The sequence below is a fragment of the Cenococcum geophilum genome (assembly GCF_001692895.1).
Source record: "Cenococcum geophilum 1.58 unplaced genomic scaffold K441scaffold_84, whole genome shotgun sequence".
NCBI lineage: Eukaryota > Fungi > Ascomycota > Dothideomycetes > Gloniales > Gloniaceae > Cenococcum > Cenococcum geophilum.
This window is the reverse complement of record NW_027137642.1, coordinates 393,689-418,560: the sequence shown is the minus strand read 5'-3', so window position 1 is coordinate 418,560 and position 24,872 is coordinate 393,689. Positions and strand designations below refer to the sequence as shown.

The window sequence follows — 24,872 nt, the reverse complement described above, 5'->3', positions numbered from 1 at the left end:
AAAAGGCAAGCGGGACGTGTGTGTATGCCTGGGTATCTTTTGCGCCTAGGCCCCAGTTGCTAGGCCCTCGCCAAGGGTTACCACTCCTTAAGAGGAGACAGGAAAACCGTACGGTGTTGTCCAGGCTGCCAGGTAGTATTTAATAGTTAATGGCGAGTAACCGCATGCTCCGCGGGCGATCGCCCTGGGGGTTAGGAGGGGCCGTATATTTGCTCGTTGCTCGCTCGCAATTGCTCGTTTGTCAATGTGAGGTCGTTGATGCTTTCTGTTGGGGATCAGGGGATGCTATCGAATGCCGTGCATCCATGTTGGATCGTACAGGTGCTTAGTAGGGGAACAGTAATGGCTGCATTGTGAAGGGGTACCGTCTGTAGTGGTTTTCGAGATCTCACCATCCCATGTGAAAACTTTTCACTACGCCCCACGACGCATACAACCACCACCAGGCCCACCAGCACGCGCTGTGCGACGTCTCTGCGTTGGCTCTGGATCTGAACTTCGAAGACCAGGTTCGTAGCCGTCACCACGTACAGGTGCAGAGTCCGGTTTCGGCGGCCTAGGCGAGATATATTAGTTCTAAGTACTATATTATAGCGGCACTAAAATTAATCTTATATAATATAATTTAGTAATATAAAATCAAGAAGGGCCTTGTTACGACCTTACTAAGTGAGCACTTAATACGATCGCAAAATCTTTAACCTAATTTTCTTCAGCTCTACGATCACGAGTTGAGGTTGTTCGGATATTTCCATTTGATATTGGCGATCGATCTACATACGGCTAGTAGAAGGCTTGATCGACACGAGCTTTCAACCGGATGCGCCGAGACAGTTGAAGTACGAAGGCCGACGGTTTTGAATACCGTCCATCTGCTAAAACAAACGCAAGGAACGCCAAAATCTCTACCTTTTGGAATTCGTATGCAATTTCAACCCAACACCCAAAATTCTTAATTAAAATATTGCGTGATAGAGAAGAAGCAGATTGGTTATTCTGTAGAATTTTGCGATAGTTAAATTCAAGGCGCAATTGCTATTTATTTGTTATCGCGGGCCTAGAATACGCAAAATACTCGCTTAAAAAATTGGCCGGTTTGAAAAACCGGCGGCCTTCGTAATCCTCGTGTTGTACGAGCTAGTGAAGGCTGCTGGAGAGTTCCGCGGTATAATGGTGGAGATAGACGCTTATGATTAGGCAGTCGAAACTTGGAGAAAGTTAGATATCCAGTCATGACTGCTTCAATCGGCAGGTTATCGCGGGGGAAGATGCATCCAGCGAAGAAAGGAAGGTGTATTCAAATGCCAACCGACCGAAAGCAGCAGGCATCGCGAACTTTCTCCGACGATCGCGTCGAATTTCTCATCTGCCCAACTCTTCTGCCTTGCGACTCGACTCCCTGAACCAACACCACTTCTATGTGCCTTCGGCTGCAGGAATACTCGAGGGGCATATCCTGGTCTTCCGAATATCCATTTAATGGCTCCACTTTAGGTGGTCACTCAGTGATACAGTACCAATATTCGCGCAGTCCCTGATAACTCGAGGTCTAACTCTACTCCTGCTCAATGCTTCAGGCCCTACGTCGAAATGGAATAGCCTCCGCCATCTATCCTCGCGCACGGTTTTTGGCATCTCTCGCGACTTCTTCTCCGTCTCATCTATTGTGGCTGCCCAATCTGTCTCAGGAAGTTCACAGGCCTTCCACCAGTTGTTCTACGACAGTCGATATTAGACAAGGCGCTGGAGAAGCCATCCGAGATCGACTGCGCCATGNTGAATCCGTCAAGGTCAATATCAGGGCTAAGGGGGCTGGGCAGAAAAGGTGGCTGGATGGCCTCAATCGCTGCTTAATCGTGGCAAGTAAGGACAAGCACAATGTTTCCAACAGGATTAAGCTATGGAGAATGTACTGTCACGCCAAAAGCAATGTTCCGAATATACTCCAGGCTATTCCGGATAGAGCATGGGACTTATTATGGGACACGCAGTCGATTCCGTCGCAAACCAACCCCAATTTCAGGGACCATCAAAAACAGCTCGTCGAAGACATGAACTCAATTGGCAGATCTTCTACTCTGGGGCAAAGACTGGCGGACTTGGAGGCTATGTACATCTCTGGAAAGAAAAAGGATGCGTTGGAACGATGGGAAGAGGAGCACAAGCAAACCTTTGGCGGGATGCAGGACGGGTACAAAGGCGAGCACCTTGAGCTCGGAGTCCGGATGCACGCACTGTCTAGCAACACTCACCGGGCAAGATATATAATGGAAGAGCTGTTTGCTGCCTACCCTGGATGGGATCCCCGTGTAATGATCGCTGTTCTTCGGGCTCATGCGAAATCTCAGGATCATGACAACCGAGGCAATGCCTGGGCTCTCTACCTCCGCCTGAAGGGTCATTTGGCATCAAAGATGGCTTTGGCAGATTACGATACTTGCTTTATTGCATTCCTCGAGTGCCAACAGATAGACCATGCGACTGCTGTATTCCGAGACATGGTTTTGGCTGGCCATCTTGCCAATAATGATACTCCAGGTCGTGACATCCAGGTGATAGGAAGGATAAGAGCCATGTACCTTCTTAGCAACAGTATCAAAGAAGTTAATAAAGCCGCACTTACCGCAATATCTACCCTTCCTCAGCAGTATCACAGCAGCATATTTAGACATTGGATGAAGATGATCGTGTCGAAGAATGCTGTGGAATCGGCTGCTCAGGTCATAGAACTCATGTTTGAGCGTGGCCTTGAATCCAAAGCTTCACACTTCGATCTCCTTTTGGCGGCTTTATTCCGAACAAGAAAGCCAGCGCTCATGCAGAAAGCCGAAGATATGGGGTGGCGGATGATAGATACAAAAATGGACTATAGTTCTGCCCGTAAGACTGCTTTTCGCCACCGTAGTCGAAGTCAGGGGAAATCTGCTGCGAGAAGCTCCAAAAACGAAAATGGACCTCCTATGCCGTTCTTTCTTAAGAGACCCATACCTATGGCCAGCCAGAATACCTTTGCACTCCTCATTCGTCATCACACGGATCAATGGCAATGGGACTACGTCAGGCACTTACAGGAGATGCTCACTCAACTAGAGGCCCTGCCGAACTGTGTTCTTATGAACTCTCTCATGTATGTCGATCTTCGACGTGGAAAATATGAAGAAGTGTGGGCTCGATATCAAGCTATGACGCACCCTCCTCTAGGTATTAAGCCTCTCTTCCCAAATGGCGCAACATATCATTACTTGTGGAAAACACTCAGGCTCGCACTTGGCGATTACCAGACCTGGGGCTTTGAATCACTCCCGAACCCACGAGAAATGATGGCACAAATGCTCGAATGGTCTAGGCAAATCGACAAGAAGCCAACATTGGATAGATTCCTCACAGGTCTCACCGGACCCCGGCGAGAAATCGTCAGCCTCATTATGTACTGCTTTGGCTACACAAAAGACCTCCCTGGAGCTCTGGTAGCTCTGCATGCGATGAAGTCCAGCTTCCGTATTTTCCCAACCTATCGAACAGCTGGTATCTTGTTCAAGCAATTGGCTAACGATCACGTTGGCCTCTTTAAAGATAATATCTTGAAGATCGAGCAAGTTTACAAGGTCATACTGCAAAGACGATTGAATCGAATGAATCATGATGGCTCCCTTACTTCTACGATGACCAAGGAGCAAAGCGGAGAGCTTGATCTCAATCTGTTGTCCGAATTTATACGTGTAATCATGGTACGGCAGTGCCCTGCTGGGGAGGTAGAGGCTCTGATCGACAAGGCTAAGCAAGAGATGGGTGTCCCAGACCTCAGCACTGGCGATCTTGACAGCTTCGATGTTGTGTGACGAATAACTCAGACTATAGAGGTTGTCCCGACACACTCTTACATACTCGAGCTCTGTTCGAAGCATTTCGAAAATCTATATGCAGTACTCATCTAAGTCAGGGTACACAATTTCCAGACGAGCTCGTCGCACCATATCTTCATGGTGTCCACGGTATCCGTACTCTCCGCTGGAAGCCGAATGAGAATCACTACTGAACCTATCTCAAACATATTCTCGTCACTTGCAGTGAATCGCCTACTACCTACCATCCCCCAGTACTTGAACTCGATTCCCACTAGGCTATTTAGGGAGAACATTCGCCAACACACCCCAAAATTTCGGTTACGCACAGAAAGCTTCAGTATCACATCACTCGTCGTGTATTTCTAAGATTGCACCTTACTTTACTCCTCATCTGCATCAATAGCTCAGCAGCGTTACAAAAGAATCCAGTCTAGAACCCCCAAAAGTGCCAGCAAGAATCAGCCAACAACATGAGTACACCGTCTCCATATGTAAACCGTTCCGTCAACTATGGCAACCCAAGTATCGGAACAACAACCCGCGACCATGCAGGTCTCTAATCTGACCTTGCAACCCTGTTGTTCTCAAAGGCGCCGGAAATTCGAGTAATTATGTGCGCATCACCCTCATGAGCCTTCCGATATGCTTTGTATCCTGCATTATTTGCTCTTGCGATGTCTTCTAGACTAGATACATTTTGTTTTACTTCCATCTCCCCTCCGCTACCTTTCAAAAAATTATGTGGATGCGCTCTAGCACGTGTGTATTATATTTTAACTGTTCTAACATTATTATACGGATACCTTGAGCGCTCTCTGATCTTACATGTGGTGGCGTTCGCATCTCAACCTTATGAACCACACTATGGATCGCAGGTGGAAGATAAGTAACCAAAATTACGATGAATTATTAAGACAATCTATCAATTCTACAAGTAAAACGATATGATGTTGCGCTTGCAGAGACAATATATGGCTACCAATATCGTCAGATGAACTGTGCTGTCGTACACGAGTGTCCATACTTAGTGAAAAACCCCTAAAACCTTGCCCACTTCTCATCCAATGGATCCTACCTTCCCAAGCCTAATGGATTTCTTGCTGTGCCTCTGTGGGAACCTCCTGGCTTAGTTTGTTGTTGTATTTTCACGCTCGTCTGACTCTTTGCCATACCGAGTGGATTGATAGCAGTCGAAGCTCGGGGGCCCGAGGCGCCTGTCGCGTCTTTGATGCTGTTTCCATACTCGCGAATGCTATTGCTCCAATCCCGGGATGAGTTGGTTATGCTACATACGAATCAGCGACCCTACGACAAGAAGAATAAGATGCCGAAGGATCTCCATACCTGGTGCCGGCGCCGCGGCCTGCTCCAGCAACGCCATTGCCAACGGCATTCACAACTCCTCCGGCGAAATTGCCTATACCTGCTGTCGCAGCATTCATGGTGCGAGTGAGCCAGCTATTGTTTGGTGCCATGGCGATTTGATTTCACTTCAGGCTGCTGGTGAATACACAATGTAAGAGTGTCATATTGCCCAGGCGATCAATCTGGTTTTATGTTCTAGCCCTGGCAACTGTGGCGCTACGTCAGAGGCGGGTGGGGGCGTGCAACGTTAAGCAAAAGGGGACTAGCGCGGTTAAAGGGAGGGATCTCCCTGCGCCAATCGCGTCGTGGAAAGTGCCAGGAGGCCCTCATTTTCTAGACTCCAAAGGGACGAGATAATCCCCAAGTGCCCTCACATCTCAACCCCTGTAGAGTATTCATACTAGGCCACTCCCCTCTTACCTGTCCTCTTAACGCTCCCATTTTATCTAGTCGTAATGCTCCCCCGGCAACTCTCTGTCACCGTTGGGTGAGGGAGATAGTCTGATATCCCTTCCAGCTCTCCGGTCGAGGGGCTTCCCAACCTCTATCCACGGCTCGCCCACGAGGGGATTCCCCAGCGATGGGAAAAACTATGAATTATTCATTATAATAGCTAGACGGAGCTGCTACCTGAACATTTCATTTCTTGTAAGTTCACGCCTTTCTCTTAACCCCGTCACGACATCGGCATCAACATCGCGGGACATTCCGATGTAGTGATGTCTAGCCATAGCTGGAGGAGGCATAATGCCTCTAGAGGATCAAGTGACAATACGTCTTTGAAAAGGCTATTTTGTATACGTTTTCCAGCGTCACTAACAAGAAACACGAGTAGAGAAAGCGACTTCTCGCCTGTCTCACCCGTTTCTCCAGCCTTCAGCGCCCCTCCACGCCTCCAATCCAGCACCGCTCCTCAATCATATCGCAACTTCAGCAGACCATTCAACAATTTTATACATGCCCCGCAGGAGCAATCGCCCAGCATATTCCTGGCTGAAGTGCCCTCCAGACCCGAGAAAACTCTTTCGCCGCAGGTGGAAACAATCATGACCATGGACAACAGCCTTTTGCCGCCGCCGGCTGCGGTAGGCACAAAATTTAAGCAGATGCAGCAGGCGAGGGAAATGCAGGAAATTGTCGAAGAGAGAGCACGTCGAAGTGGAGACGAACCTCCCCCATATGACTTTCTCGAACTCATCGGCAAAGGCTCTTTTGGAAGAGTCTTCAAGAGGTTGGTTTACAGTCTTCTTATAACACGTGCAACCGGATTCCTTCTTATGCAAAGGCTAAATAAGATTTCAGCAAGAATCGCAACACGGGCGAACTCGTCGCTGTTAAGATCATGGATGTGGATAAGGTTGACTACGAGGAGATGACGAGCAAAAATCTCTCAGAAACTCTGAAAGAGATCAGTGTTCTCCAGCAGCTACGTGATAGCAAGGCTAGGAATTATGTGAATATATTTCATGAAGCGCGACCAGTACACCAAGAACTTTGGATTGTCAGTGAATACTGTCCAGGAGGCAGTGTCTATACTCTTATGAAACCCTCGATGAGTACGCTAAACCCTGGCCTCGAAGAAAAGTTTGTCACCGCTATTGCTCGAGAGCTTGCTCTTGCACTCAAGTTCATCCATGAGGTTGGCGTTCTCCACAGAGATCTGAAATGTATGTCCAAAGGGTTAAACACCGAGTGAGGGCAAGCGCTAACCAAACTGCATCAGGCGGTAACATTTTGATCACAGAGGATGGACGTGTACAATTGTGCGACTTCGGTGTCTCTGGAGTTCTCGAGCCTGCAATAGCAAAACGCTCTACAATCGTTGGGACGCCATACTGGATGGCTCCAGAGCTTCACCAGGAATGGGTGAAGGAAGCAGACCCCTCGAATAGGGCTCGTCCCGTAACTGTTAGGTACGGCACAGAAGTTGATATTTGGGCTTATGGGTGCACGATACACGAAATGGCAACAGGGCTGCCTCCGTTTGCCCGAACGAGTCCTCTCAAACTTCTTGAAAAGGGGATGCCTCGCCTGGAAGGCGAACGATTCTCAGATGGTCTTCGAAGTCTCGTCGCCTATGTACTTGAAGGAAGGCCCGATGATCGCCCTACAGCCGATAACATCATTGACCACCCCTACCTTGCGAATACTTCAAAGACGCATCCAACAGGCATGCTAAGAGAGCTTATTGAGCGGTATGTCCGATGGGAGCAAGGTGGGGGAGTGCGCGCATCCCTCTTTAACCCATATGGTGCGCAAGCACCTGATCCACTTGCTCCTGATAATGATGATGAAGATGGTGATTGGAACTTCAGCACCACCGATGAGTTTGACAGGCAGTTCGCGGATCATAGTGGTCTTCCTGATCCTTTCAGCGATAAGCCGGCAGGTCCGGGAGTCGGTGGAATAAACAGAGCCGCCGAACCGTCTGATCGTCTTGCAAAGATACAGCAGACGATAAAAGAAGAGCAAGTACAACGAGGCAAGAGAAGACTAGACCGACTTTTCGACCAAAACTCCACGCCATACAGGTACAGTGGTCCTGGCAGTGATCGCCCTCCGTCTGACCTTATATTGCGAGATTTCAACCCCGGCGCTCCAAATCGAGAGACTGTGATTGACCTCGACTTCGCCGCCCCCACTGCTGTCGACGTACCAAGTCTAGATCTTGCAGAGGTACACACGTTAAAAGCCACTAGGATGAACCGTATAATCAAAGGGCTTGAAGAAGAGGAGGACGACGATTTTGATACATTCCAACATAATCAGATTACAAAACGGGCCACCAAGGATTGGAGGTTCCCAACAATGCAGACAGAGAGGCCGAATCGTCGAACGCAAGAATGGACGTTTCAGACTGCGATGGCGGAAGTCTCATATGAGCCCCAGGAACCGCCTAGGAACGTTCAGACCGCGCGGCGGCGATCAAATAAGGATTTGACACTGCCAATCCTAACTGCTCCCGTTGATGATAATCCACGTACTAGAGACTTCGTTTTTCCACCGAGAGAATCCTCAGAAGCTCAAGGAAGCAGCATGCCCGATCAAGGCCCGGCCTTGCAGCCATCCCCATCGCTAGGTCCAGGCTTCCGGCCACAGCTACGACATGTAGCCACCGAACCCATTGGTGCATTTGACGACTTTTATCAGTCTAACTCTACCCCCGATTCACCACTACGAACATCAATGATCGACCTAGATCTAGCTAATCTCACTGAACTGACACGTCCCTCCACTGCTGACTCTGCCACTAACTCAGCCACTGACTCAGCCTACACTGCTGGAACCGAATTCCCTAACGGCAACCCCTTCGATCTTGAAGACCAAGTCCAACTATCACAAAACAACAATCGTGCCTCTTATCATACTAAGTCGCAATCTGAACCCACACACACCCTCCCGGGCCTTCTAACCCCACACGATCATGATACCGAGCACGGTTACGGCTCTGATCAGGGTCCGCCGCCTCATCATGGAAACTTTCATGGCCGCGGCGCATCAGTATCGCAAACACAATCCGTGTCCACACAACAACCTACCAAGCCGCCTCCTAACAATATTGGGTATGGTCTAGGAACTCGTCAACGTCCCAATCAATCCGCATGGGACGCTTGGAACCGCTCAGTCGCACATTCTGCAGCCCAAAATGAAGCCGGCTTTGCCCCTTATGATGCCGAATACGGTACCAATAGTCCGCCGATCCCCCTGTCCGCCGATATCTCTGCAGATGACGAAGAGGTAGAGTATCTTTGGGACAAACTCGAAGGCTCCGGTGCCCCGAGTCAGGACGATGGCCTCGCTGCTCTACCTTCCGACATGGATGACTACAGTGTTGGACCACTCGCCACTGATGACTTTGTGGATTCATTGACAAGCCGGGTCGACATTTCATCCGCACCACCGCGAAATGGCCTTCGCGCGCCTGCAGGGCCGAACGGGCGGCCTTTGGTAGACTTCCCTATTCCTAAAGGACCGGATCCAGAGGCTCTGCTTTGGGATGCCGAGCCTGAAGTATTGGAAAGCGAATTATTACGAGCGACGAGAGAATTTATGGGCGGTCTGAAGGTAGCTAGAGGTGTCTTGAGGAGCATGAGGCACGGTGATCCGGATGCAGATGTGAGGGCCGGCCTGATAGGAGGAATAGTGGGAGAGGAAGAAGACGGGAGCGGAGGCGGTGGTACCATGAGACTAGGCATCGGAATAGGGCTCTAGCTTGTCCCAAAAGCGGTGTTTCAGGAGCTTTCGACTATTGAGTCTTATTATTGTTCCCAATCAGGCATTTGGAGTTTAGAAAGACCATTGTTTTGGGAAGCCGAACTGAGCTAGAACGAGCAGAGCGGGCGTTTAGATCTGTTCCCGGTCTCGGTTTCCATCCTTTTATGATGTTTGTCACCGTGGCTACGCATCTATGATACCTGGAAGCGATGTGGGGAGCTGGCTAGGTTGGCACTAGCTTCCTTGGCTGCAACGGGTTATGTGGAGGCACGGCTTTGCATGCTCGGTGTCTCCTTCAGATGCTGAACAATATGAACTTGAACTTTATAGAATAACTTTATCCTGCATGGCAGTATTATAGATAGTAAATCATCCCAGAAGGCATGCTTGCTCAGCCTCTTTTCTATTAGAAGAAATACTAAATTAGCTTTATAAAAGTACAGTGCATTGTATATAGTACTAACGATTAGGTTATAGGAAAAGACGCGATCGAGTAACTATTATAGATAATGACGGGTGTAATTCTATAGGGCCCGACTACGGTAGAATATAAGTCGTGCAAAGTAAGTAAAGCTGTAACGTGTCCCGCCTTCACATCGCTATATCGGCTAAAAAGATAGTAGTACTCGCGAATCTATCGCGACTATGGCGGGATCTAATATATGTACTCTTAAGATTTAATATTAAGGCGAAGTAATATATGGGTAATTTAACTATTAACTAAGAGTAACGTAGAGCCCAATACCAAGCTCTAATACGTTAATATCTATTACTACTAGCTTCGTTAGGAAGTTTATAAAGGAAGGATTAATATTAAATAGATATCTACTACTAATATAATAGCAGACGTCTTAATAAAGGCTCTACCTCAGTTAAACCTCGTTAATATTAAGGATCTGATTTAATTTAATCTAGACGATTTTTAGGTAAAGTAGCTATATAGAGGATTTCTTTAACTTAATACTGAATTAATATCGTGACTTTTTATATTCTACAGCAGTCAGAAGGCTCTGTGTAGCTGGGGGGATATGTCGACCTAAGTCGGATTTCCTTACCCCGTCTCACTACTATCTTTGATGCCTACTACCCTATGTCTTACTACCCTACTTATGACTCATCGCTCTACTTCTTACCATCGTATTGCTTACCATCTGTTTCTATTGCCTACGCCTTCCTTATGCATATAGAGAGCTTCTAGAGCCAGCTTCAATCGACAGAGTTCTCATTCTTGATCGTCCTGTTCGACGAAATCTTATGGCTCTCATCCACAGTCTGGGGATCGGCGTGGGGCACGGTTATGTGAAGTTATTGCCATTACGAAGAATAAAGAAGTAGGAAGCGGGACGAGATGTTGGTCATTCGAACCGCCAATTGATAGTTGTGCCCGAACTAACCTCTACGGAATCAAATGAGACTCAAGACGAACACTTATGCTAGAGAGTGAATATGCCACCATTATTCGGCTATTCGAGCAAGGATTGGGTACAACAGCCAAGGTTACAAGCAGGTATTACACCCAAGCACTCCAGGCATGCCCATCCCTATAAATCAGTCCATCTACTGGAAACTGAGGGCCTTCAGCATCAATGATATAGCCGGGCTCGCAACGGGTGTATGCAACCCTGCGCTGCTCGACCTCGTAGAAATAGTCGTACTTTGGAGATAGGGCGTCTCTGAGGTTTTGCACATTGCCTTGCGGATGAAGCGTTTCCCAAGGCCGGACGCATTCCGCGGCTTTGCACGACTTGAGAACGAAGAGCAGAGTGTCTAAACGAGATATCACGGCGGATAAGGGGTGACCAAGGAGTTTCGATTTAGAAGTTTGCGTAGAATTGAAATGATTAGACGGGAATATGTTTCGCATTTGGTATGGATCGCGCTTGAATGAGTGATGTTAGCTACGAATATTTTAACTGCGACGCAACGGATGGTATTTCAAGCTATGGCAAGACAATATTTCCACAATCTTGAATTATACAACCCTCATATACGATAGTTTGCTTCTTCAAATGGTAGGGACATACGAATATAGCGCATAAGAGCAGTGTAATTGGTAGGTTAGTTTGGGCAACCGATGCTTTTATAACGCCTACGGTAGTGCAGCATTGATCATAAGAAATATAAGATCTTGATTAATATAAACGGAAAACTCACAGCGAGGTCATAGAGTTCGTGCTCATTATTACACCAAATTGAGTAATAAAGACTGTATGACTTCCCGATTACTCGAATTGCCTTGTACGTGTTGTTGTAGTGAAATGTGGCTAGGAGATCATCCTACAATTAGCGCGCCTGTCCAAAACACCTACAAAATTATGTAGGTAGAATATAACATGAAGCTGGGGCTCTGCATACTACCATAATCTCCTTCTTCAATTGCAAACCCCCAATACTCCACATTGACATGCTCGTACCTATTTTGCTTTGCTTCTAAAAGCACCGTTTGGGTGAGTGGAATAGCAATACCGTCGAACTCCGGCCTTGGAGGAATGCCAATAATGTCAAAGATCGTAGGAGCCAAATCTGTATGCGTGGTCACGATATCGGTGGTTTCCCCCGCCGGTACTCCGGGTCCACGAATAATGAGTGGAATATTAATATCCTCTTCATAACCACAAGACTTCCCTGGCTGCATTCGATGCTGGCCGATATGAAATCCATTATCGGTGGAGTAGATGATGTAGGTATTTTCCAGTATGCCATATTGCTCGAGTCGACGCACGGTCTTGTCTATAATTTCGTCAACTACCTGCAAAGAACGCAGGCGTTGTCTGTAGAAGCGATCGTTCGAATCTACGTTCGATTCATTCTGTATAGGGAGTTTCTTTATCCAGTTCGCACCAGAAGGCTGAAATCTGAAGTCAGTATCGGGGCTACTTTTTTTGAAAAGAAAATCTGGGCGTATTTTATGTTGGTAGATGAAACATATGGTAAAGCCGAATAAGAAAGCAACAGAATAGAATGTAAACCGGACAATACGATAAACCTTGAAGAAAGAGACATGATATACATACTTGATCTGGGTTGAAACTCTCGGTCCGCGGGACTATGGCGTCCGGAAAAAGGGTTTCATGCCTTTTTGCAGGAATGGGCGCAGTAAAAATGGGGAGTTCTGCCGCCGCCAGTGGCAGGATAACATTACTGTGACAAGCTATAGGAGCAATTCCAAGGAAGAACGGCTTTCCGGCTGTAACTGCATCATCTAAGAACCCATAGGCCTTCTGTGCAAGTATGTCTGTAGAGTATTCGCCAGTATGGCTGACCGGAGGGTCATGATTTCGCTGGAAAGTTGCGTTCAAGTATTGATATGTATAGGGATCGAGCAGAAAATCCTTCAGCGCCCTCGATCTTAGATAAACTCTTCAGCACATGATCCAAAGGGGACTTACGGAGCCATTAAATCCGGCAGGAAAAGGATTGTTATAATTTATTACGGAATGCGCGTTGAAAAGCTTCCCTGTATAGTAGGTGTTGTATCCTGATTGTTGCAACCATACAGGTAACCACTTGTCGTTCAGGCCTTGGCTAATGAATTTAGGATAGCCACCATATGGCGGACTCACGTCGGTGACATTGGTATTGTGTCCTGCTCGTCCCGTCCAGAGATTGACTCTCGATGGACAGCAGAGGGCGATAGTACAGTAATGCCGGCTGAAGAAGGTTCCTTGGTCGAGAAGGTGCTGCTTGAGGTGTGGCATATAATCCAAGGAGTTGAGGTGCACATCTTGATCATCGGATAAGATGAAGACAATGTTTGGGCGAGACGGCTGGTTCGTCCCACGATTGATACGCGGAATAGACACTTCGTCTTGCTGGGCTTGAGCTGTAGTTGACAGGGACGCTACGAAAGCCAAGATGGCGGCAGCAGTGCCGAAACCGGACAACGGCGCGAACTTAACCCTCATTCCGACCTTTAGGGCAGCTCAACACACAGAACGAAGGTGTGTATATACGAGATGGAAGGTCCTCAAACATTTTGCAATGTCATTTGGGGGGTTACGTGCTCCAATTCATATATTTTCCGACCTCTACAAGGTTCAGGATTGTCGTGCTGCCCTACTTTACCCGTAAACCAGCTGCTCTATTGGGCCCTTGCATATCGCGTGATTTGTACATCCTTTGATACAATTGACGGATGAAGTTTTCTTAGCCTCAAGGATATTGTGTTTGCTAGTACTGATCGGAACTGAGTGCCAAACCAACTTGTTACGCTCATTAATCGCTCTTTCCTCACAATTGCCTCTAATAACTTCAGAAGTATCATTAGTAACCCAATAGTCTTAAATAATGTAAGTACATCGATGTTGATAGTATGCTGAACACCGTCTACTTAATCCTTAAGAGACAGTGTCCTTCAGATCGATTTCTGTATACAAAACTCTATCCAATCAGAGTTCGCCTGTGATATCGGTAGCGACATATTCTTCAGCCATTCTAAAAGTGGCATGCACCACATCTCCCTCAACCTCGAATTAGATAGTCGAGAACCTGAGAACGAGTTCTCCGAATTCCAATGTAAATCTCTGCCCCATATTGCGCGATTGTGTAATAGTGGGGTACTACTACGGTATCCGGCATAAATATTGTTAGCTCGACGCTAGACAGGGGTCACAACGCTAACCAGACAAAGCAGAAAAAAACCCTCGTGCTTCAATAACGATATTTATCAACTTCTAGCTACCACTTTGTATATCCTCCTTAAGCGTCTATCACGTCCTAACAGCGCTGGTGCATCGAATCAATTAGCTCTAGGAGCTGTTCCCTAGTAATTATATCCCATGCCTCGCGAACAGCGTCCCGTAATTTATCGTACGAGAGCTGTATATCCCCATACCTTTCCTTAATATAGTCCTTTATCCAATTCTAGATTGTCTTAATTAGATTTAAATTAGGAGAGTAGGCGGGCCAGAAAATAGGATAAATCCCTTACTTAGCAAGCTCCTAAATTATATTACTAGCTAAGTAGCTAGGTGCCCCATCCTATATTAGCTAAAGCCCTGGATTTATATATATCTATCTATTAATTAGAGGAACAATACGTTGGCAGTATATCTCCTAATTAATAGTTCCCTATTCTTTTTCCTAAAAGAGATAAGGTCCCTTCTCTTAACTATTAAAATAGCCCTAAAATATCCAGTTACGACGCTTTTAAATCTTATCTATAATATATATTAGATTTAGCTCTTTACCCTAACGTTAAGTAATTTATTGCTTTTAATATTAGCCTCTAGTTACCTATATTTTATCTATCTAAAGTATAACCATCTATTATTCCTAAGTCCAGTTTACATGCTTAAGAGCCCATTAAAGCCAAATTAACTTATTTTGCTTAGAAAGTAGAGGTTTTACTCATATAATATATCGTTTATACCCTTATTTCTAAAGTACGTTTTAAATTATATATTTACCAATATTCTAGTATACAAAAGGGCTAGTAGTAAGGTAGAGGTAAGACATAAGTCGGTTTATACGTAAGCAGTAGATAAATACTTTAAGCTTATTAACCTAGGCCTCCGAAAAGTCGCATTTCACCCTTTACGCTTTTTTAGGGTAGGGTAGTTAGTTAAACATACGGTTTAAACTTAGCGTTGCGTTAACCTAAGGTAGTATTACGGACGCTTTAAGTACAATATTACGACTACTTGGAGAAGAGATGGAAGAAGCTAGTTAGTTAATTTAGGCACGGTCTAGGATAGAACCGGTAAAACTATGTAACGAGAAATAGTAGCCAAGGTCATATAATATGCTATATATTAAATAAGAGGAATAAGAGGAACTTACGTACCTTATATATAAGACGTATATTACGTATAAGAAGGATTTTATAGGAGTACGGTTATATATTTAAGGACCCTTAGTCCCTACCTAGATAGTTCCTTCCTTATAGTAATTCTTAGAATATAATTAAAGTTAATCTATTAGGCAACTACTCCACCAGTTATTATTACGTTGTTAACTTTTATACTTGCATTTCCTATACACCTAGCCTAATAATAAGCCTACTATAGTTCCTGCTATAAGGTTCCATTATATAATCACTACCTAGTTACGGTATTAATATAGAAAGTCAAACAACATACTACTAAAAGCAGCTACTATAACGCTATTAACAGCGGCAACTACTTTAAGGTTAGGTAACGATACTAATATAGCAGACACTAACTTATAGCAACCTATAACGGTCGGATAACTATAAGAGATAGTTAACTAGCTAATAGAAAATAATGCGATATTAAAAAATAGGATTAACGGGATAGGCGTAGCAAAGGTTAAGTTACTATTAATTAAAAGATACTTAGGAAAGAGATTAAAGCTTAAAGGATTCCTTACGTAAATACACTTTAAGGTAGCACAGGAAGGAGTAAAGCTAGCAACACCTATAGATTAAATAGCCTATATAGGACTATTTTTAATAGGAAGAGCACTTAAATAGTTTAAGCTTTACCTTATAAAGATATAAGCGAATAGTATAACAACTACTAACTAAGAGGTACGGTTTATATTCTTAAGCTGGAATAAATTTATAGAACGACTTATATAAATATTCAAAGACCTAGAGGTAATAACTATAGCAGAAAGAAAACTCTAAAACATTATATAACAAACCTTAGCAATTAAGTATATAACGTAGTTCTAGACGTTAGCAATATAAGTAAAGTAAAATAATAGGGCGCTTATAGCACAGTATAAATAAGGACTTAAGGCTAAAATCTAGGACGTAATTATCCTAATAGAAGATGCGGATACCCTAAGGGAACTAATAGATTAGGTAATTAAGATTAATAATTAGATCTACTAAAGGGAATAGGCTAAGAAAGGCTAGGATAGAGTTTCACAGTTATATAAGGCATAAGGCGCGTAACAACAAAAGCTAAATTAGAAACTATAGTATAGCGTAGAGCTAATAGACCTAAGCGGTACTAAAGAAGCCTATAAGAGATAGAGTAAGCAACCGTAGAAACCTAGAGAATAAGAATTAAGTAATTAGAGGTCTAAGGAGTAGAGGCTAAATTAGGGATCTTAATAGCAGAAGATATTTAGGCGGACTCTATAGCAAGAAAAATAGTTTAAAGAAGGAGCTTATATAAATTATAGAAAACAGGGTTATTATATTAGAGACTGTAGAAGTAGGTAGAGTTACTACGCAGTAAAAGGTATAAGACTAGTAGACGATATATATATATAGAGGGATAATAATATACTACGAGGAACAAAAGAATATTTAATTAGAAGTTTTGCGTTTTATTATAATAACGCATACTAAATTTATAAGGACGCTAAGTACGGCGTAAGCTATTAGCTATAAGAGCTAACACCTATAAGATATAGAGGAACTAATAAACTAGCTCGCAGATTAGATATTAAAGACAATAATTTTAACACAGGCGAAGCATTTCGTAATAATAAGGCAATAAAGGCAGCTTACTAGAAGTATATAAACCTAAGAGATATTATACCAGAGGTAGAAGATAATTCCACTACAGAATAGGGAACATTAGTAGGGATTAAGACCCCACTAGACATAATATCTATCGCTTTACAAGACGTAAGAGAAATAGGATAGCGAACCACTTCAGCACTCAATAAAGGCAAAAGGCTAAAGGCTTAAGATTCTTAAGACAAAATATAAGATAACTAAGATTCTTAAAACAAGATAAGGCAAGCTTAAGGACCTATAACAGATAATAACTAATAGAGTAGAGTAACGGCTTAGTTTAGTAATATATAAATAAGCTTAGGACGAAGTTTCCTAAAGGTATAAGACTCTTAAGACAAGATAAGAATACTAAGTAAGCCTAATAAAACTAAGGCTAAAGTAAAGCTTAAGATAGAAGTAAGCTTAGGATTAAGAATCTAAAGGGGTTAAGAATTTGGAGTATGAATTAGGACACCCATAAATAAGAAGCAAGGAGCTTCTTTATAAATTAGAGAATCTATAGTATAAATAGTAATTAGACTAGGAGACAAATATATAGACCTAGAGGACTTACTAGTAGAACACAGTATTTGGACTAAAGATTAAAAAGTTAATACTAAGATTAAAAAGTAAGAGAACTTTAAGGATTAGAGCGTAAGATATAAACTAAAGGAAACCATAGAGGAGTTTAGATAAAGAATTATTGTATAGTAAGAATAGAAACTAGATAAAAGATCTAGTATAGTAGGACGTATAAGGGACAGAGCGCCAGTATAAAGAATTACTAATAGGCCTAGGGTAGGCACACTAAGAGCTAAGTAGCTTATTAAATTAGAAGATAAAGAGGATCTAGGGATCCTAACTAGGTTTAAAGAACAATATATAAAGGGCTATTATAATGCAGTAATAAGAAGATACTTCCTTACGGACAAGCTGTATATACTCTAACAGCTATACTAAAAGTAGTATAGGCAAAGGCACAATAATAAGTAGGAAGATTTCTATATATAGTTAGATAAATGAGTTATCTAAAACTACCTAATTATAGAAAAGGCTATAATACATATTAAAGGAGCCTTAATAATAATATTAAAAGATCTTAAGGAATAATTAAAGGACTAGAGAAGCAAGAGACGCATCTTAGTACCTATAAATAAAGTTATAATATTTAGATTAGTACAATAGAGGTTTAAACTCAAGGATAAAGATAAGTTAAGAGTTAACCTAAAGCACCTAGCATACTATATGTTATTATAGATTGCATATATAGACGATATATATAAGATGCATAAGAATCTAAAGAAAAAGAATCGGAAATACCCTATAAGAATATACTAGATAATAAATAAGCGGCAGTACAGGAATGCTAAATATATATATAAATAGCATCTAGCAGAGGTTTAAGAGGAAGGAAGCTTAGTACTTTAACTAGGAAGATTCCTTACAGAAGAATGCTTAGACGGATAATAGTAGTGGGAATACCTAGAGAATATATATCTATAGCATATTAAAGATAAAAAGCGAACTAGGCATTAGCTAAAGAGTAAGCCAAGTATAATAGGATTAAGCAGCTAATAGTTAGGAAAAGTAGAGGCCTATAGGACTAGAGGGAGCCAGTAATAGAGCCTTAGACCCTTAAAGGAATTTAAGGACAACACCTAAATTTATAAATTAAATAGTAAGATTAGCAGTTCAAAGCGCTAATAGATAGTAGAGCAATAAGAAACTATATCTTACTAGCAGTAGTTAAAAGAATGGGACTACCTTATAGGTAAAAGGAGGAACCTTACCTATTAGTTATAATTTTAGGAGATCTAATAGCCTACAGAGGAGGGATCATCAATCTTAAAACAGAACCTATTTAGATAACCATTAAAGGGAGACAAATTAAAATATCTTTTAATATCCTACCATTAGGACGGGATAAGGCAGTATTAGGCATACCTTAGTTATAGGAATACAATCTAAAGATCAATTAGATTATAGGTCAGGTCAATATTAAAGATACTTAACGCCGTAAGATGTAATAATAAGCTAAATTAGTATAGTACTAAGTCGGAGTAATATATAAAAAGACTAAGCGAGGCTTAAGTTATATACTAAAGAGATACTATAAGTATGGTAAGGAACTATGGTCACCAGAAAGTGAGAAGCTATTAGAGTATACAGTATAGGACTATAAGATAGAATTAGAACTAGAAATAAGTCCAAAGTTCTTTCCAATCTATAAGCTTACCAAAGAAGAAAATAGAGCATTAAAAGAGTTTATCTAGAAAAACTTATAAAAGGGATATATTAGACCATTGCAGTTATTAACAGGTTATCCAATACTATTTATACTAAAGAAAAATAGCAAACTAAGGCTGTATATCGACTATAGATAGTTAAATAGCATTACTAAAAAGGATAGGTATCCTTTACCCTTAATTAGCAAAATCTAAGACAGAATAGGTAATACGCAAATCTTTACAAAAATAGATTTAAGATGGGCGTACCATCAGATTAGAATTAAGGAAGGTAATAAATAAAAGGCAGCCTTTAGGTTAAAGAAAGGACTATATAAACTATTAGTTATACAATTTAGGCTTATAAACGCACTAGCAACGTTTTAGAAATGTATTAATAACGTATTAAAAGAACACTTAGATAAATTTATTATAGTATACCTTAATGATATTATTATCTATTTAATAACTAAGGAAGAACACGGGGAACACATTAAATAGGTCTTAAAGAGACTACAAGAAGAATAAATGCTAGTAGTAATTAAGAAATATAAGTTCTTTACCAGGAAGACCGATTTTATTAGATTTATTATTAAACTAGGCCAACTTAGTATAGATCTAAAGAAGATTAAGGCTATAGTAAATTAGTAAGAACCAGAGAATGTTATATAGTTAAGATTATTCCTAGGGTTTTATAATTACTATAGAAGGTTTATAGCATAATGGTTAAAGGATATTAAGCCATTTACGCGGTTAACGAAGAAAGAAAAACTATAGGTATAGGAAGAGGAACAGCAAGAACTCTTTAAGAAAGTTAAAGAGTTATTTACCTAGGAGCTAGTTCTTAAGATCTATTAACTAGGACTAGAGATAGTTATAAAAATAAATGCATTAGACTATGCACTAGGGGCATACTTTATATAAAGGCATTAAGATAGATGGCACCTAGTGGCATACTATAGTCAAAAGATAACACCACTAGAGTTAAACTATGACATTTATAATAAGGAGTTATTAGGTATAGTTACAGCATTAAAGAAATAAAGAGCATTCTTACAAGGCACGGAAAAACTATTTATAGTTAAGACGGATTATAAGAACTTAATAGGATTCCTAATAATAAAGGAACTTAACTAAAGATAGGTTAGATAGGTAGAGATACTTATAAAATACTATTTTAAGATTTAGTATACTAAGGGTATAAATAATACATAGGTAGACGCTCTAAGCCGTAAAGCTAAACTATAAAATGATAAAAAGCTATTAGGGGCTTTACTACGGAAAGACACAGACAAATTAATTAGATATAATTATCCGAAGATTATAGCAACTTAAAAAGAACTAAAGAAGGTCTATAAGATACTAGAAAGCTTTTAGGTATAAAGAATTCTAAAAGTATAACTAGAAGATCTATAGATGGATATATACAAAAATTAAGAAGTAAAGTACATTCTAAAAAGTATAGTAGAGCAATTTATAGAAGAGTTCTATAAGGGATTAACTTAAGGACATAATAGAGCTACGGGCTTAGTGTTAAGACTCTAAGAGGAGTATATTATTAACGGAATCTAAAAGATAGCTAAAAAGGTCACTAAGGAGTGTTTAGATTACTAAAGGAATAAACTAATAAGGCATAAGCTGTATAAAGGGCTACAACCTATTAAAATACCAGAGAGACTATAGGAGGTTATATTATAGGACTTTATTATTAAGTTATTAAAGTTAAAAAACCCTATTACCGGACAAGATTATAACGTAATCTTAGTAATAGTAGACAAGCTTATAAAGTGGGGATACTTTATAGCCTATACGAAAGAAATTTTAGCGGAAGATATCGCTAGAATTTATATTAAAGAAGTGTTTATAAGATATAGAGCACTAAGTAAGATCGTATTGGACAGAGATCTAAAATTTATAGTAGTATTTTAGGAAGTATTCTTAACAGAGTAAGAAGTTAAAGCAGTAACTTCCACTATATATTATTTATAGATAGACGGTTAAACGGAAAGATTAAATTAAATACTAGAGCAGTATCTAAGGCATTATATTAATTATATACAGAATAATTAGGTATCGCTATTACCAGTTATATAGTTTATATATAATATAACACCTTAAAAAGGACTAGGTACATTACTATTTAAGGCAAATTATGGATATAAGCTAAGAACATCGTTATCACTATAGCAAGCGAAGAAGATAAGTAGTATAGCTAAAGAAAGGATAAAGATGTTAATAAATCTTTATATAGACCTTATAAAATTAGTAAAGAAAGTATAAAAGAGAATAAAAAGATACTATAATGCTAAGAGATCTAAGGGACCAGATCTTAAGGAGGGAGATAAAGTATAGCTACTACACAAAAATTTTAAGAGTTAACGATTAAGTAAGAAGTTAAACCATATTAGACTAGGACCTTTTAAAATTATATAAAGGATTTCACTAGTTATATTTAAGTTAAACCTACTAGCTAAAATAAAGATCTACCCTATATAGTATATCGCAATACTAAAGCCAGCATACAGGAATATTAAGCCACTAGTTTATAAAGTAGACACGTATAAAGAATAAGAAGAAGATAAATAGTAAGTTTTAAAGATCGTTAGTTATAAGGATATTAATAATAAAATATAGTATAAGGTTAAGTGGATAGGCTATACTAAGACTACCTAAAAGCCACTAGAAAATTTAAAGAATGCTATAAAAAAGGTATAGGAGTATTAGAAGAGATTAGGTTAGGTAGTATTAAAAAAAAAGGATTATTAAAGAATAAGTTACCTAAGGGGGACCTAAAAAGAGTAGTTGCCGAACTACTTAGATCTATTTCCTTCTCTATTAGAAGAAAATCCGTTCTTTTATTACCAAGTTCCTACAAACCTTATTCTATAAGTTTTTACTCCTTAAAATAAACCTTTTTATAAACCTTCTTAAGATAAAGCAAATAAGCAGACGCTGCGATTTAAGCATCTAGGGCCTTCTATTCCGCATCTTAGGAATGTTCTAATTGTTACGGAACCCCACCGCAGGAGCCTCCATAGGAGAGCCCCGTGCTCTCGCGTACACCTCGCGTACAGCTTATGTCAGCTACGCGTAGGTATATCACCTCCTTACGCCCTTAACCCTTACAATCGATCGCGCAACGTCTTGTAGACTCCTCGAATACATACGCTCTGTAGCCACTGCCTCCGTTCCGTGACATAATTTAGTAAGGGCTTAAGATAGTTCACTATCTAGCCGCGCAGCAGTAAATTAAACACGAGACCCTAAGACAAATTAATTAAGGAACTAGACGACTATTAAGAGTAATAGGTCGCGCACATTTAGCATTAAAGGAAGAGCGAACGTTATAGGATAAATAAATATTCGCTTTAGTGCACTCTAAGTAAGAGGACGGTTATTATAAAGATGGGTTCGCTAACGTAACATAAACTAACCCCTCTTTTAAACAACGAGAATACGGAGACGGTATAATCTTACTAAGAGATAATATTGCAGTAATAGTACGAGCACGATGTTGGGCGTATAAAGAAGAAATTGCTTTAGGCATAATAAGCAATAATATTAACTAAATTAATTAAACGGATATTATACCTTTAGTAAACGACTTAGAGATATTTTAAATCTTTAAGGACAAAGATAGAGAGGAGGGAAATGGTGTTACGGACGCTTTAAGTACAATATTATAACTACTTAGAGAAGAGACAGAAGAAGCTAGTTAGTTAATTTAGGTATAGTCTAGGATGGAACCGGTAGAACTATATAATAAGGAATAGTAGCTAAGGTTATATAATATGCTACGTATTAAACGAGAGGAATAAGAGGAACTTATATACCTTATATATAAGACATATATTACGTATAAGAAGGATTTTATAGGAGTACGGTTATATATTTAAAGACCCTTAGTCCCTACCTAGATAGTTCCTTCCTTATAGTAATTCTTAGAATATAATTAGAGTTAATCTATTAGGCAACCACTCCACTAGTTATTATTACGTTGTTAACTTTTATACTTGCATTTCCTACACACCTAGCCTAATAACGAGCCCACCGTAGTTCCTGCTACAAGGTTCCATTACAGGTAGCGCGTAATTACATTATATGTCTAGTTAGCTAAGCGGAGGGTAAAACACTAAATACGCTAATCGCGCGTAAGATCTAGGTGCTTTGAGCGCCGTATAGGCGTTAAAGGCATCGTTAAAGGTGTCAGTAAAGGCATAGTTGAAGCATCAATATTTGTAAGCTTTGCAGTGTGGGTATTGAACGAGCGACTTTATTGTAAATCTATGGAAATCAAGTGGTATAAATACATGAAAGTAGACCCCGAACTCCGAAGCCNATNACTCATTTCCAACGTATCTNAGACATACGAGGGTAGTGCTGACGCAGGTGAAACAGGGTAATATGCAAGGTCCGGTAGTCGGTTACAGTATTAAAGCATGAGGGTTTTTTAAAGCACGAGGGTTTTTTTCTGCTTTGTCTGGTTAGCGTTGTGACCCCTGTCTAGCGTCGAGCTAACAATATTTATGCCGGATACCATAGTATGGTATCAGGGGGAAATGTTGTTAGTTCGGCGCTAAGCCGGGGTTAGCTACGCTAACTCTATCCCTTAACACGTCAATTCGGGTCCTCGGGTTATCGATAAGGGGTAGCCAATCAGATCACCTGAATTTGGTACCCGTACTCAGGAATATAAGGCTGGTAATATTCGTAATATTTTATATAAAATCGATATATAAGCTTAATCTTGGGATGAGTATCTTATCCCCACTTCGCAGCAACATAAAATTTCTCGACATATTTTCGCATCAATGCGACGTTGAATCAGTTCCCCCCCCTTAAACTATTTAGGGGATTGTGTCACAATGATAGGCTGGTTGTCCGGTGGTACCATATCCTGAACTGTACCTCTCGGACAGGTGAACCGACCTTTTAGCGCGGCCAGCCGAACTGATCCTTCAACCCCGCGGTGACTGCACGAACCTAGGCGCTTTTCCTCTTGCTTCAAAAATATAAATATATCAACCCCTTCGATAGGAGACTAATGCAAACTAGTTGGACATGGAAACGGCTTCGATTATGGAGATGTTTTCTTCTTCCTTTTCTATCCCTTGACCCGCCGAAATTCGTCCACTCGGTATCGATAAGAACTGACCAATAAGATCAATGCAATCAAATCGTCGTGATTAGAAATATGAAGCAGTTGTAAAATCGGGCAGCGACCACGGCTCTGGTGGTGGGCTTTTAGCGATCCGATTTGGTTGAACATAATATTGAGTCGGCTAAACAAGGTCTATATCATTGGAAGTACGATTAGAAGGCATATTTAATAGTATTGTATTGATTAAATCTACTTAGACAATACGCCGATATTCGTCCTTACGCCCACACTAAAATCGCTCAATTTCTCTACCTAGCTAGTACCTAGTCATTTGCCCATCTCTTCTCTCACATTCATGTGGCTTTTAGTATACCAATTATGGCTGATCTACATACTTTAATTACCTTATAAGAAGGCATTGTGAGGTGTGAGAGTGGTAATAAATGTCTTGTTTACACCAAAATAGTGTAGTGGGCGCACGGACGAATATCGGCCACCTTTTTCTCCGGCGGGTTAAGGGATAATTCAAGATAAATTATTGAGCTTTAAGTGCGCATTAATGCTCCCTTCATGCTTAGAATACCCAGCTTCATTGGCTTCTGCTTGGCTTTGAACAAATTTAGAAAGTATTGTCAAAGCCATGAGAATTAACCATAGTACCAAGTTCAGAAAAGCGAACAGGAACATAGAGATTGAATACATTA

The 24,872-nt window shown here is 41.2% G+C and overlaps 3 protein-coding genes across 3 annotated transcripts; 2 read left to right on the top strand and 1 right to left on the bottom strand.

Annotated features, from left to right (window-relative positions):
• Positions 1–1,568: 1,568 nt before the first annotated feature.
• Positions 1,569–3,839, top strand: K441DRAFT_682528 (uncharacterized protein; the record flags this gene model as incomplete). Its single annotated transcript, XM_067651587.1, has 1 exon — positions 1,569–3,839. One exon carries the CDS (start codon positions 1,569–1,571, stop codon positions 3,837–3,839), a length of 2,271 nt encoding a protein of 756 aa, XP_067497095.1.
• Positions 3,840–6,448: 2,609 nt separating this feature from the next.
• Positions 6,449–9,552, top strand: K441DRAFT_352767 (uncharacterized protein). Its single transcript, XM_067641321.1, has 2 exons — positions 6,449–6,877; positions 6,934–9,552. Exons 1-2 carry the CDS (start codon positions 6,553–6,555, stop codon positions 9,420–9,422), a joined length of 2,814 nt encoding a protein of 937 aa, XP_067497094.1. The 5' UTR covers positions 6,449–6,552; the 3' UTR covers positions 9,423–9,552.
• A 1,161-nt stretch (positions 9,553–10,713) lies between these two features.
• K441DRAFT_670586 (arylsulfatase) lies at positions 10,714–13,392 on the bottom strand. The gene is made up of 5 exons (XM_067650302.1): positions 12,815–13,392; positions 12,440–12,757; positions 11,781–12,273; positions 11,580–11,689; positions 10,714–11,304 (listed from the first exon to the last, which is right to left on the bottom strand). Exons 1-5 carry the CDS (start codon positions 13,328–13,330, stop codon positions 10,936–10,938), a joined length of 1,806 nt encoding a protein of 601 aa, XP_067497093.1. The 5' UTR covers positions 13,331–13,392; the 3' UTR covers positions 10,714–10,935.
• Between the last annotated feature and the right edge of the window lie 11,480 nt (positions 13,393–24,872).

Excerpts from the sequence above, each read along its gene's own strand:
- K441DRAFT_670586 (XM_067650302.1), bottom strand. The coding sequence starts at position 13,330 with ATGAGGGTTAAGTTCGCGCCGTTGTCCGGTTTCGGCACTGCTGCCGCC. Across the intron at positions 12,758-12,814 it reads CTGCCGGATTTAATGGCTCC|GATTTTCTGCTCGATCCCTA; the intron begins GTAAGTCCCCTT and ends AGGGCGCTGAAG. Across the intron at positions 12,274-12,439 it reads AGAGTTTCAACCCAGATCAA|CCTTCTGGTGCGAACTGGAT; the intron begins GTATGTATATCA and ends TTCAGATTTCAG.
- K441DRAFT_352767 (XM_067641321.1), top strand. The coding sequence starts at position 6,553 with ATGGATGTGGATAAGGTTGACTACGAGGAGATGACGAGCAAAAATCTC. Across the intron at positions 6,878-6,933 it reads TCTCCACAGAGATCTGAAAT|GCGGTAACATTTTGATCACA; the intron begins GTATGTCCAAAG and ends AAACTGCATCAG.